The following is a 14,744-nucleotide window of genomic DNA, read 5'->3' as shown; positions in this document are numbered from 1 at the left end:
TCAAATGCTGTCACAGAACTGGGGGAGACAGCTCAAAGGATAAAGAGCTTGCTGTACAGAGCCTCAGTTCCATCTCCAGTACCCACATAAAATACTGGGTGTGGCATCCCATACCTATAACCCCAGTGCTGGGAGGTGTATCCCCGGGGTTTGTGTGGCCAGTTTGAGTGCATCAGTGAGCTCCACGCTTCAAAATTGGGTGGTGAACAATTGAGAAAGATGCCCAGTGTTCACCTCTGGTTCAAGATGCAAGCCCACGCACGCGAGCGCGCGCGCGCGCGCGCGCACACACACACACACACACACACACACACACAGACAGACACAGAGCGTTAGCATCACAAAGGCATCATGTATTTATTGGAGAATATTTGTTTTGTAGACTTTTGTTTTGTTTGTTTGTTTTTTGTATAGTCCTGGCTGTCCTGGAACTCACTTTGTAGACCAAGCTGGCCTCAAACTCAGAAATCCACCTGCCTCTGCCTCCTGAGTGCTGGGATTAAAGGTGTGCGCCACCACGCCTGGCCCCTTTTGTAGACTTTTTTAAAAGATTTGTATATGTGCAGTGTATGTGGAGGCCAGAAGGGGGCATCATATGCCCTGGAGCTGGAGTTGCAGGCGCTTGTAAGCAACCTGACATAAATGCTCAGACCCAAACCTGGGTCCTCTACAAGAGCAGAAAGCACTCTTAACAGCTGAGCCATCTCTCTAGCCTCCAAATTTTACAGATAATTTTTTTTTTTAGAAAGAAAACTTTTTGAAGCTACTTCTCCCACATTGCTCTGAGATGTTGATGCATTCTCTAAGGCTTTTCACATATATTTATAAAACCAGAAAATCAGTTCTCCCTCACCTAGCAATGCACACTAAATGGCTTTGCATGTCTCTGTTCTCTCCATCACTCAGAAGTCCCCTGTAGTTGAGCCTTCCAGGGGTTGCTTTCCACCCCAACTCACACCACCAGGTGGAAATCTTGCCAGCTAATCCTTGGGGCTTGAGGAGGCTCCCCTAGACACTTCTAGCGGATACACTTTTGAAGTCTGACTTCATTTTGCCCAATTGCCTCCCTAAAAGGTCGTCCCTTCTGCTTTCTTCCCTGTGTCTAATATATGGGTTATTTCTCTACAGTCTCTCCAAATCCATGTGCTGTATTAATCAACTAATTCCACTTATTAGTTACCAACTAGTTAAAAGAGAGCAGAGCTGCAATGTTGCTTGGCTTAAGTCTAAGCACTGTTTTCTACTAGCACATGTGACTAGAAAAGAGCTGTGAGGCAGCCTCACTTCTCGTGAGCCCCTGCTTCCCCAGCTCTGCTTTGGAGGAGGAGCCCTGCTGCTACTTCTGCCCCAGCAGCCCCAGCAGTGTTAGCTAATAGCACACCTTTGTGGGCTGTGGCAATCTAAGGGAGGGTGTTCCCTGTGCTTCTGTTTATGCTCTTGAACTCTGAGCTCCTTCTAAGTCTCTGGCATTAGAGAGGAAAGAACTTCATCTATTCTTAGAGAGGATGTGGTGCTCTGAGTCTGAGCCTGAGCCTGAGCCTGAGCCTGAGCCTGAGCCTGAGCCTGAGCCTGAGCCTGAGCCTGAGCCTGAGCCTGAGCCTGAGCCTGAGCCTGAGCCTGAGCCTGAGCCTGAGCTCTCTGCAGGGAAGCTTGAATGCATAGAGCTTTGCCTCAGTTCCCACTTGGCTTTGTCTGATTTCAAGCTTGCTGAGGGTCAAACCAATCATGAGTATTTCTTTCAGGGAAGGAAGTAGAACTTGACCCTTGGGGAATCTTGATCTTGATCAAAGCATCTTTCTGGTCTCTTCACCCTTTTTACTCACTGGCCCAGCCAAATCAGAAACTTTCCCCATGAGAACCCCAGGTCTGGTCCAGAGTCTGTCTCCAGTTGGCCAGGAGAATTTCCATTTGAAAATGTTCTCATTTGAAAAACCGATTTGAGGTAATCTGAGGATGTCAGAGCCAAGTCTGTGGAGCAGCACAACCCAGAGGTCCAAAGAGAAGATAATACGGCTGCCTGTTTCTGCAGGGTCACCTCTCAGAGCGCATCCTCTTGGATGTTACCAAAGTCAACTAATTTACTGGCAGAGGCTGCCTTTGAGGTCCAAGCCCTTAACTCAGCATTAGATGAGTGTGCTCACCTAACACTCAACAGCCGCCTCTGAGTTCTCTAAGCCACCAAAGCATTGCCCCAAACAGTCACTCAAGCTGCACTTCATCGGTTTAAAATGCCTTTTCTATCTTCTGCAGTTGGGAGCTCTGGACTCCAACCAGCCGTAGGTGAGCAGTGTGGTTCTTGGTTAGAGGAAGAACAGTAAGCTTGTGGAGGGGCTCCAGGCTGGGATACGGACTTGGCCTTAGTAAGATGAAAGTCTCTTAGGAGTAAAACTTTTTTTTACTTTATTCACTTAGTTTGTGTTCCTGGGTAGGGGAGTTAGTTTAGGCTGCCATGGCTCATATTGAGTTCAGAGGACAATCTGCAGGAATCATCTCTCTCCTTCTACCATATGGATTCCAGGGACTGAACTTAGATTTTCAGACTTGGTGGCTGGTACCTTGCTCCACGGAGCCATCTTGGCTGGCTGGTGGATGGGGGTGGGGATTTCAAAGCCAGGTTTGACTGGTTCTTTCCTCCTCCACAGATTCTGGTGCTAAGAAACCATGGCATGGTCGCCCTGGGTGACACCGTGGAGGAAGCTTTCTACAAGGTCTTCCATCTGCAGGCTGCGTGTGAGGTACAGGTATGTGAGGTGCCCTGGGAAGTGAGCTCAGGAGCTGGCTCTGATGGGGGCCCTGGGAACTGTGGGCCCTGCTCAGCTGTTAGGTCCTGACCTCCTAAACTGCTTTATCACCCTGCCTGTCACTGCTTTCCTTACACTCCTGCCGTTTCCTGCTTACAATGGGATCTGTACTCTGGAAAGTCCATCACAACATCTAATTGGCACTACTCAAATCTAGGGGACCTGAGATCAGGATGGAGGAAACCATCATCAGGCACATAGAAGCCACACCTGGTCATCTGATGTGGCTGTTACACCAAGCTCTACTAGGGGACACAGAGAAAGGGTGCTCTCGTTTCGCCAAGGAATGGGATGGAATGAGGGCAGGCTGTACATGGGCAGGCATGGGAAGAGGAGCGACAGTGAGCCAGTCAGTGTTGTCATGGCAACCCGAGCAGCCAAGCTACCCTTTAAAGGTATATAGGGAGCCAGCTCATATCTCAGTCCCCTCACTGGGAAGGGACAGTTAGTTGGGGAAGGTCAATGACCATGGAGCCCATGAAGCTCCAGGAATGCTGGTTTACAGGCAGCTCTGTGGTGAGGGTCAGCCAAGAGCATGCACAATGTGGTGTCCGAGTTGGTGGGATAAGGGGTGTGCTTATCCAGCCCTGGATAGACTCATGACCAGCCCTGGCTGTGTACCTTTGAGGCAGAGATGTGCCCTCTATAAGCCGATTGTCTCCATGTTGGCATGGGTCAAAGCTGGCTGGGAAGAATGGCCTCTCCAGGCTAAGAGAGGTGGTGAAACTACAGAGGCTATGGTTCTAGGACAAGCCAGCTCTCTGCAAGTCCCACGTGATGCCCTCCTGCCTTACTCTGGTAGGCCAGGCAGAACAGCACTGAAGGAAGGTCACTCCTTCCCTCAGTGTCACTTGTGGTCAGCTAAGCCCCGCCACATGAGGGAGGTGGGAGAGCCCTGTGGTACCCTTACAGTGGAGTGCTGCAGAGACGATTGTAAAGTCTGGAGATGAATAAATGTTACGTGGAATGGAGTGAGTGAGGCGCCCAAGAAACAGCAGTGTTCAGAATTAGACTCTGAGGCCTGGATCCAGGTCATGTCTCTGATGTGGTACCTTCTCCCTCAACTAAGAATTCTGACTGACCTGGCTACTGACTGGCATCAGAACTGGCTGAGCCTTCATGATCAAGGGAAGACTCTCTCTGCCTTTCCTCACACTGAACTGCAAATGGCTCCTTAGCACACCTTTGCAGACGCTTCCCTGAGAAAACAGCACACAGGAAAAGCTCTTCTCTGCAGAGCTATCTCAGCGCTCTGCACAGATGGAGAGTCGCTGCTGTGTCCCCTACACAGTGAAAAGTCTTCTCCCATTTCAGACCTCAGAAGTGGCCCCTGGGCAGTTTAACCCCCTGACCTGTAGCCATTGGGCAGAGCTGTTAGTTCTGGTCATAACAGCCTCCTGGCTGCTGTCACCTGCTCAGGGACAGCTTGATGTGTCTTAGCTCTCCCACATCCCTCTGGCAACCAACCCAGGAAAGGGCCAGTGTCTCCTCATCAGTTTTCTGGATGGAGAGGCTTCTAGAGGGAGGGGATGGACTAGAAGACATGGAAGAGCAGAAGCAAAGACTAAGGCATCAGTGAGCGCAGGGTCAAGGCCTGCAGCTACCACCAGGATTGCACTCTGGTAGCCAGCTCTGAAGCTCCATGTCCACCAAGGGCCCTGATTCCTCCCTCAGTGACCTTGGTGGACAGGGGAATGTGACTGTGGCCATGTCTGTGGTCCAAGCCTAGGTGCCTGCTCTGCTCTCCTGAGCACAGTATATTCTTTGCCTATTGGTTTAGAGTTCTGGAAAAAGTGGGTCATTCCTCACTGAGAGGCAGATGGGAAGCACAGGCAGTTCTTCCCCATCTGCTACCCATCGCCATGGAAACTGCTGGAGGAAGAGATGGAAGGAGGCAGCTTGGACAAGGCTGTGGGTGCTCTCTCCATTAACAAACAGTCCCAGGGAGACTGCCTTTCATTATCTGAGTGTTAAATTAGCAGTAGCATCCATGTGCTGCACCCGAGGCTGCAGAACATTATAGATGCTTTACCATCACCTTAAGAGATTCCTCACAATGTAGAGCATCGCCATATTTACTTGATGGATATGGAAACTGAACACAAAGATGCTAAATAGCTACCCAAAGTCACAGGGTGAGGAGGTGGTGTAACACCCAGCCAGCCTGGTACCCACTCATGTCTATCCTTTACACACACCCTAGCACTGTCTCTCCAGGGCATCAGGGGACAGTGGGGACAGTTAAAGACATGCATACATATATCCTGAGTACAAAGGCACTGGGAAGTGTTGTGGTGTCCTCCTGTTCCAGGGTGATGGGGTTCGCCTGAGGAAGTCTGATGAGCTGACTTCCATTAAGCAGGGTTAGGGCCGTCTATTGGTGCAGGAGAATGCTCAAAGCTCATATGCCTGCATCTGTTGGTAAACTAAATGGATTCCTTTATCTCTGGTCAAAACAAACACCACCAAAACCACAACCCAAACTCTCAACCCATCCTAAAACATCAGGCACTGCAGATTAGATCATCGGAGTATGGCTCTGATAAGTGAGCTTGTGTGCAGACATCGTCTTCTTGGATGTGAGGGTGTGAACCCACTGCTGTGTCAACATGGCTTAGCTCTACCTCTCTCTTTCTCCCCAAAACCCAAACCTGACTCAGGACATCTGAATGGTAGGGATGCAAATTGGGAGTGGAGGTTAGATGTGTGGGTGCTTTTAAGGTTAATCTAAATTGCCCACATTGTACACACACCTCTGTCCTAATTGTTAAGTGTGTTGCCTGAAGTCACCTGCACTGCCCCCTCTTCTTCTCTGAGGCATTATGACCTAGGTACCATTTAGTTCTCTGGGGTGCTACATCCCAGGTAGCATTTTTCTTCTCTGGTGTGTTGTATCTGGGATGATGAATATTCGGTCCTCTGTGCTGTCTCATCCGGGGTTTTAACACTTGTTATTTCTTCCTCTCTGGGTTCTCCGGAAACCGAGCCCACAGAGGGATAACTGACACTGTGCTCCATGATAATGAATGCATGCTCCGCAAGTGTTCAGATATCTTCCTCTAGTTCCCTAGGCCTTTCTGGAGCCTGAGTTCTCTGTGACCCACTGCCCTCTGGTACACACCACAGCAGTTTCATGGACTCCACACACCCGTGTGCTGATTCTCTGCAGGTGTCGGCTCTGTCCAGTGCTGGGGGCACTGAGAACCTCATCCTCTTGGAGCAAGAGAAACACCGGCCGCACGAGGTGGGATCTGTGCAGTGGGCCGGCAGCACCTTCGGGCCCATGCAGAAGAGCCGGCTGGGAGAGCATGAGTTTGAAGCACTCATGAGGATGCTGGACAATTTAGTGAGTGTCTTGGTGCTGTCCTTCAGACCACTCCATGGAGGCTGAGCCCCCATAGCCAGACATCTGAAAGCACTGGGGATGCACAAGAACCACCTCTGTCATGGTTTAGTTAGTGAAGGCCTCTGAGTTTGTGTTCACTTGAACAATAGCTGCACTTTCTCCAGCACTTGCCTTTTCTCCCTCTGCTAAGTGCTCAGACATCCTCACGTCTGCCTATGCTCTCCATGGGAAGTCGAAGTACCTGTCCTCACATCCACAGCCCATCCCCATCATCCTATATCCATTAGCCCACTCCTCCTCTGGAGTTGGTCCTGCCCATCCCTAATGTCACAGCGTCAATGCTGAGATCCCATCACACAACTAGCCCCCTTATTCCAAGCATCAACGTTACATTATTCTATTGCAATAACCTAACCAAACCATAAGGGTGGGATGGGTCATTAAAGGGTACAAGAGGACAGCCTCCTCCTTCTGGGAGCTAATGATTGGGTTGATAACATGGAAAATCAGAGGAAATGCTTCAGGCACAAGAGGTAGGGGAGGGATGCAGTGAGGAGCAAGTTCAGAGGTGAGAAATGAAACCTGTCTTCAGAGCAGTCCTGCTTGGTTACCTTTCCTCACCCTCAAGGCCACCTGACCTAACCATGTCAAGGTCATTGCAATAATTAATACTTTCCCCCCTTTCAGTGCCTCCAAGCCATGTTCACCCTGTTGCTAGGGTGACCATGCAGATGGCTTTGCAATGAGATGTGCTTTTGGTGGTGAGAGGGGACTCCTGGCTCCGTGTGCTGAGTCATTGTTCTCAAAGGAAGCACCAGGCCTTTGCGGGTAGCTTCCATAGGAATTGTTTCAGAGCTTTGAGAGAAGCAGACAATTCTATCTAAAATCTCAGAGAAGAAAGAAAGGAGGGCTCTCACCCGATCAGACTTCACTGTGAACGTTGGAGAAAGGTGCTGTGAATGAGCCAGCACTTCCAACAGCTCTGTACAACCTCAGGGTTTGCTCAAGTTACTATCCTAAGGATTTTGATTTTTTTTAAAACTAATGTGTAAGGTAGCATTGGTTTCCTCGTGGCAATATCACGCATGCATAGCCTTCTACACAGTTCTCATTCCTCCCAACTGGCTACTGGCCCCACCCATTGTCCCTCTAGTTGTCCCTCATCCCTCCTCAGTCCCCACTTCGGCTTTCACATGGCATTATCACTCTCTGTGTCTTGTTCCTTTAAGAACTCTTCCTCCCCCAATCATGGTCCTTTTTCCAGTTTTATGACTTGCAAGCACACATACACATGTGTACACACGCACATGTATATAAGGACACACACACTTATGATTTTAAATCTGTTGTTTGTATCTTAATGTTAGCTACTTTAAAAACATATTGGACACTGGAAGTTTAGCCCAGTATAGACTGTCTGGTATTGCATGATATGCTAGGCCCCAGCACTGCAAAATTATACATCATCATTATCGAAAGCAATACTACTTACAAATTCATCAAAATCATGAGCATTGAGCAGACCTCATTATTTTTTAAACTTTTGTGTGCTGAGGATTAAACTCAAAGTTTCACATGTACCAAGCAAGCATTCTACCAAGGAGCTATACTGCCCAGACTTTTTGTTCACACTTTGAGACATAGGCTCACTAAGTTACCCAGTTAGCCTTGTGCATGCTCTGTAGCCCAGGCAGACCTTGAAGTTGTCATGCTCCTGCCTCAGCTTCCTGAACAATTGGGATGACAAGCCTAAGTGACTAGGCCCATCTCAACTTGAACGCCCTGTAACCTAGGCCTGGCTGCTCAGTTGTCTGGTGGGTATTTGGGTTGACCAGTCTGGGTGTGGACCTCTGTCCTCTCCAGCACCTGGTTCTGGTTCTGTCCTCTTAGGGCTACAGAACCGGCTATACGTACCGCCACCCCTTTGTCCAAGAGAAAACCAAACACAAAAGTGAAGTGGAGATCCCAGCCACAGTCACTGCCTTTGTGTTTGAAGAGGATGGAGTCCCAGTCCCCGCCCTGCGCCAGCACGCCCAGAAGCAGCAGAAGGAAAAGACCCGCTGGCTTAACACTCCCAACACCTACCTGCGGGTGAACGTGGCTGACGAGGTGCAGAGGAACATGGGCAGTCCCCGGCCAAAGACCACGGTAAGAGGGAGGTGGGGCTGGCCTGAATGGGGAGGGTTGCACTGATGGGAGGCAAGTCACACAGTTTTCATCCACTGTCCTGAACGCTGTGCTCAGGCCCAGGGCCCCTAGCGCCCCTTTCTTGTGCCCCTGTATTGAGGTTTAAGGCACAGGAGCAGATTTCTCCAGAGGGTGACAGGATTGGGCCACTTCCATGAGCACAGATTCAAGAAAGATTGGGGTCTCTATTCCACCCCATACCCACAGGGGGCCTCGGGACATTCCTGGGCAACATGCCAAACCCTGGGCCTGAGGTCTGGCACAAACCTAGGAGAAGGACAGGTTGATCTCTTTTCTCTTTCCCTTTTTTCTCGCTCACACCGATCTCTATTTGATTTTTTTCTTTCCTGTTTTTCATAGATAAATGTTTTTTTGGGTTTTTTTTTTTTTTGGCATGTATGTACATGGGTTCCCATGTATGTGACTCAGGTTGATATATGGAATCATCTTCCATAGCTCTTCTATCTTATTCTTTGACAATAAGCCTATAGCTTGCTGATATTGTTAAACTCACTTAGGATCCCCTAAATGTGTCTACCTTCTGAGTTATGGGTGAGCCACCACACCCATCTGGGTTCCTGGGGATCCAAACACAGGTCCTTGTGCTTGAAGGGCAGGTTCTGTAACCACTGGGCCATCTCTCCCAGACCAACTCTATTTGATTTTTTTTCTTTAACAAAAAAGTGGCCACAGTCAATCAGAATAGGCCTCCACCAAATGCAAATCCAGTTACCTGAAAGAAACTGGAGCCCAGCCACAACCTGCCCAAGCTTCAGCCCTGGTTTGTGTGTGTGTTGTTGTTGTTATTGTTTTGTGGCCCACCCGCCTTCCTTGATGTCTGCGTCATCTAACACTCATCTTGGCTCTGACACAAGAGATAACTCTGAGCGACTTGTAGACCTTCAATGCTGGTGGGTGGGGCATACAGTGAGAGGACCTCCCAGTGGGAGGGGCCCCAGTGGCCCACACCCAACTCCTTACTTGCCTTGTCAGTGGATGAAGGCTGATGAAGTGGAAAAGTCCAGCAGCGGCATGCCCATACGGATCGAAAACCCAAACCAATTTGTGCCTCTCTACACTGACCCCCAGGAAGTTCTGGACATGAGGAACAAGGTGAGCCTGCTCTCCTGCCTGATTTTCTGAGGGACCCTGGGGTCCCAGAAGTACAAGTCAAGTTCCTGGGTTAGGGGAACTGATCAACACCCCTGGTGTGAGACTGTATTGATGGCATCCTGGGCTCAGTGCCTTGTGCAGGATTTACACAGTCCTGTGGTCCTCTGTGGCCCACTTATGGAGCAGGGCACTTGCTTTACACATTAGGTGTGTCTAAAAGACATGTCCACAGAGTGGCCTTTTGTGAGCTCAGAGTCGCTCCAGGCCAGGTATGGAGGCAGCCCTCAGGAGGGCAGATTGTATTGGAGCAGAGAGGATAGACTGCTAACCATACAAGACCTTATTCAGACTCATCACAGACCTCACTGGACACCAGAGAGCCCTTTCATGCTCTGACCCCTTTTTCTCCCCTTTCCACATAGATTCGAGAGCAAAACCGACAAGACATAAAGTCAGCCGGGCCTCAGTCTCAGCTCTTGGCCAGTGTCATCGCCGAGAAGAGCCGGAGTCCGGTACAGCAGAGACTGCCCCCAACCGAAGGGGAAGTGTATCAGACTCCTGGGGCTGGGCAGGGGACCCCTGAGTCCTCAGGCCCGCTCACCCCATGATCTTGGGTGCTGGGCTCTTGCTGCATAGTGAAGGGCCACCACACAGGTGGCTGTAAGGTCCAGGGAGGACAATGTTGGCTTGCTCCTGGGTGCACTGGATAGGGAGCAACAAGGAGCAGCCCATCTGTTCATAGGAAGGCCTCTGGCCGGCCCCACACCTCCCACCATGGGACTTCAAGAGGGCCTCTCTCAGTGTCCTGCTGAATTCTGGTGGCCCAAGTGTTTCTGACCCCTGGGTTGGATATAGCATCATCAGGATACAGTGAGGGGGTGTGGCCAGGACCGCTGTGCTATGGGGTGGGAAGGGTAAAGAGTAGCCATACAAACCTAGTTAGAGTTAGAAAGCATGACGTCACTGTTTCTGTGTTTGATGGGATGCCATCTTGTCTAGGGCTTAGTAGCAGATGGCATTGCAATTCTGCCTTGTGTAACATCATGGCTGTTCATAGCTTGTGGCAAAGGGTGTGACACGTTCCTAGACAGTGTCTAATGGGACATGCAAAGGCCCATTACTCGCTGTAGAGCACGTCAGTGTGATATGGTTGCAGATCAGACAGCAGCAGGCTGCGCCCTCACAGCTGCCTCCTGACCTCCCACAACTCAGCCAAGTCAGTGAACCCTGAGCACGCACGCCCATAGGGTCAAGGTTAGAAATGGCCTGTGATCCAGAGGGATGAAAGATGGGGACAGAGCAAGATTGTCCAAGAGCAGCTCTATCCTTCACAGCAGGAGCTCTCAGTGGAGTCTCTCATCCTCCTTGGGATCTATCTTAGGCTCACTCACCTTTGACTCTGAAACCCGTTGCGTTAAGCCTATGGTTGTTTCTGAATGAGTGAAACCCATACGCGGTGACCAGAAATCCTGGTTGCGCTGGGCTCACCTCCTCTGAGGTCTCACTCTGCTCTCCTCCCCCGAGATTAAGTGATGCCTTCAGATAGGCTTCAGTAAGGACACTGGAAAAGGACAGCAGGGTCTGTGGTTCAGTCCTCCATTGAGCAAGAGGGACCAGATGATTCAGAGCCAGGGATTCAACTGAGGCGCAGAAAAGAGGTTCTGTCAGTGCCCCTGCCAGGGCCTGCAGAACGAGTAGATGAAGATCCTCGATGCAGGTCTGGCCTCTTGGTCACCGTGACTCCAGGATTCACTACTTGGACTGAGAATGCTGAAGCCCCTGTATCTTGTTGTTTTACTGCTGTGTGTTGAGGCTTGCACTGCTGTTGGGGGACAGGGAGGGACAGTGTGGGAGAGACTGGCATGCCGCTTGCTTGAGCCAATGCTATGCTTGCTAGACTGTGTCTGACTGACTTTGGGCCATCAAATGTATGCACAGCCATGGCTTGGAAGTGTCCGTAGATGGGAATGCAATAAAGGTATGTCTTCTGCTTGGGAGCATCTTTTGATTTCATTTCAAGGGCAGAGGGTGGACCCCTATATTCACCAGGGCAGGTACAGAGTCTAAGTGTTGGGAGGATATAGCAATGGAGAGAATGAACAAACCCTACCCCAAGGCCCCAAGCTTGGTTCCAAGGAGCTACATGTCACTCACTCCTCTAGCAAGACAGCTGACTGCCACTTGAGAGAAGCTCCAGCTTGGGCCCCAGCACAGCGGTCAGAGAGCAACACACACTTTGGTTGACTTTCAGTCTACAGAGAGCCAGCTGATGTCCAAGGGCGATGCAGATACCAAAGATGAATCGGAGGAGACGGTGCCCAACCCCTTCAGCCAACTCACTGACCAGGAGCTGGAGGAGTACAAGAAGGAGGTGGAAAGGAAGAAGCTAGAACAGGAGCAGGAAGGTAAACCTGTATGAGCCAGAGCTGCAGGGTCTGCCAGCACCAAATAGCATGCCTGCTAGCAGAATGTAGTTAAACATGATCTTAGCGCCTCATAGTTACACAGGCAGGCACCTTCATGATCTCACTGGCCTGCTCACTGGCTATGAAGGAATTAGTGCTCGTAAAGTATTTAGAATTGTGCCTTTGATCATGAGGAACCTCAGTAAACAGGTCAATGTTGGCTTCAACGAGACTGGTGTGACAGTCACATAAAGTCTAGAGTGAGTCTACCAGCCTGGTAGCCAGAAGTCTATCAGCTGATACCCCTCTCTTTGCTTCAGAGTCTTGAGTTCAGCCAGTTCCTCTGTGTTGAAACTCCTGGTATCTTGATGTGCTGGATCATGCTTTGTTCCCTTCTGGGCTAGCCTGAACCAAGTGATCTATATCTCAGGCTCTACCTCAAATCTCTCTCTGCCTAGGAAGGCAGCCTCTCATCCTATCCACTCTGCCCAAAGGAGCTGTCTCCTCTCCTTGCTTCAAGAGCACTCAGGACCTGAAACCCCAGGGGCGGGGTGGGGCCCTCCACCAGCACCTCGTCTCAGGAAGTTGCAAACTAGCTGAGTTAACTGGTAATCTAGCCCCTGAGAACAAGCCCCAGGTGACCCTATGGAGAGCCAGCGGTGGAGACTCTGCCTCCATCTGTGCTTGTGTTGCAGCACCAGGTGCTTGTCCACACATGTTACTCTCCTGATGCCTTACTTTCTCATGGGGGCAGCCGTGTGGTAGACAAGACACAGCATTACTCTGATTGCCCCCTTTTGGCCTCCCAAGAAGGGGCAGAGGTAAAGCTGAGCTAAGGAGAGCCCAGTAACTCTCCAGCCAGAAGTAGAAAAGCACTGGGTTTCACATTTGCCCCTCCCATCTTGTCCCTCTGTGACGTGTGTGCTAAGGTGGGTTTCTGTTACTTTCAGGGGAGAAGGACATAGCCACAGAGAAGCCTGGTTCACCTGTAAAGTCCACACCTGCATCCCCAGTGCAGAGCCCATCAAAAGCCGGGACCAAGAGCCCAGCGGTCTCTCCTTCCAAGACTTCGGAGGGTGAGTGGAGCTGAGCAGGCTTCAAAAGGTGCCTGTGCGGGAGACAGAATGGTCTGTACACTGCAGAGAGCTGCTGTTAGTTGGTAAGGGTTTGTCACGGGGAGGACAGCCTCACTCCCATGGGGGACACTTCTTCTCTGATAGCTCTAAGCAATCTGCTCAAGATTCAATGTGTCTTACTCATGAAGTATGCTAATGTAGCCACAGCCCTGCCAAGCAGAGGTAAAGGGCTGACCCATAGCTTCCCTGCCCCTGCTGGCCAGTTGTCCCCCTTCCCTAGCTGGCCAGTTGTCCCATCTGGTCCTCAGATATGCTGATGTTAGGAGGATCTCGTTAAAGATGAAGGTTTTGCTCTGTCTGGTCTGAAATGGGGCCTTGAGACTCTGCATTTCTCAGGGGAGTGACACCTAATGATGTCACCATCAATCTTGACTGTGCATTGGAATCCCTTGGTGAACCTAGGTGGTTCTGCTGCCTGGAGCCCACTGTCAGCCTTTCTCTAAGGCGATCTAAAATATGAACCAGCTGAAAACATAACAGAGGCACTGGTTTAGACATTGGAATTCCAGCCCAACCAAACCACTAGTTTTAGCAATTCAGAGACGCCCATCCTTGCCTCAGTTTCCCTGTGTGTCAAATGGAATTATTAATGCTTTCCCTAGTCGCAGTCCTTCTGTGTCTATGGGAGTATTGAATGGCAGCATACTTTGAAAGACTAAGAGCATAATTTGAACATAGGCTCTAATTATGATTGAGACACACATAGTGACAATATTGTGTGGTCCCTCACCACCTCCAGGCTGCTCTGCTGGGTCCCCTGAGAAAGAGTATGCCCTGTGACCCAGAGAACAGCCTCTGCTGGGATGCTGGGATCCCTTCCTCAGTGAATGGTCACATGTGTGATTCTGGTAGCACCTCCACCCTGAGCTTCTTGAGTATAGACCTAGCCTTGCTGGAGAAAACCAATCTGCTTGAGGCCAGAGCTCCAAGTGGATGTCCCTCCCTCCTCTCCACTCTCCACTGGCTGTGTGTGTTCATTGTGTCTCATCACGGTGTGTTGTCTTCCTTTCTCTTCCCATTTGTGCTTTCATCAAAGGACTTTCCTCCGAGTCTGAATACTTGTCTCTGTAGTAAGTATAGAGAGGCCACTTCTTAACTCACCTGGCACTCACAACAGGGAGGGAAGAACTTTTTTTTAAAAGAAATCTGTTTCTTCCTGGGTTTTCTTCTTGCATCTCACAGCCCCACCTTTGGGAAGTCTCTTAGATGTCAAATTCATGACCAATTCCACCTGTGCTGTGCATGGACTAGGCTTCCTGAAAGGTACATGGACACACACACACACACTCTCACACACACAACAAATTTCATAAGGAGGTATAGGGAACTTCAGGAGAGTGTCATGGTTAACAGGAATTAATCATTGGCCCTGCTTTGACACCTCTAAGGAGCCTCTTCTAGAACTCTGAGCAGAGCCTGGATTCTCTCTCTCAGGACCCCAGAGATGTATGCAGAGGATCTGGGCTGTCTGTCCATTAGCACAGGTATGTAGGCCTCAGGAAAGAAATACAAGGAGAGCCTGAAAAGGGCTCATAGCAGAAAGGGGACAAGAGGAGAGTCTGTTCCTGAGAGGCATGAGTGTGGAAGGATGGGACTGTCATTTACCCACAACTGCGCATCACACTCACTGTGGCTGGAGTTCCGGTTCTCTGTGGTGCAAATCTACCCCCACTGTCCTTGGATTATAGGATAACAAAAGTCATAGTTTTCTCTAAAGATGCTTTCTGAGCCACAGACAGTTAGGAGCAGGGCTACC

At 50.1% G+C, this 14,744-nt stretch overlaps 1 protein-coding gene across 7 annotated transcripts in view; it reads left to right on the top strand.

The window, feature by feature from the left end:
• Window positions 1-14,744, top strand: part of Add2 (adducin 2) — a 98,518-nt gene that overhangs the window by 72,053 nt on the left and 11,721 nt on the right. For all 7 annotated transcript variants that reach the window (XM_085840422.1, XM_085840421.1, XM_085840424.1 and 4 more), the window contains exons 9-15: window positions 2,643-2,741; window positions 5,971-6,147; window positions 8,038-8,295; window positions 9,328-9,447; window positions 9,870-9,959; window positions 11,699-11,852; window positions 12,803-12,928. In XM_085840422.1, coding sequence (XP_085696548.1) covers window positions 2,643-2,741; window positions 5,971-6,147; window positions 8,038-8,295; window positions 9,328-9,447; window positions 9,870-9,959; window positions 11,699-11,852; window positions 12,803-12,928 — 1,024 coding nt within the window. The remainder of the gene's footprint in view (window positions 1-2,642; window positions 2,742-5,970; window positions 6,148-8,037; window positions 8,296-9,327; window positions 9,448-9,869; window positions 9,960-11,698; window positions 11,853-12,802; window positions 12,929-14,744) is intronic.

The sequence above is a fragment of the Mus caroli genome, unplaced genomic scaffold (assembly GCF_978045245.1).
Source record: "Mus caroli unplaced genomic scaffold, Mus_caroli_1 scaffold_7, whole genome shotgun sequence".
NCBI lineage: Eukaryota > Metazoa > Chordata > Mammalia > Rodentia > Muridae > Mus > Mus caroli.
This window is presented reverse-complemented; position numbering and strand designations above follow the sequence as displayed.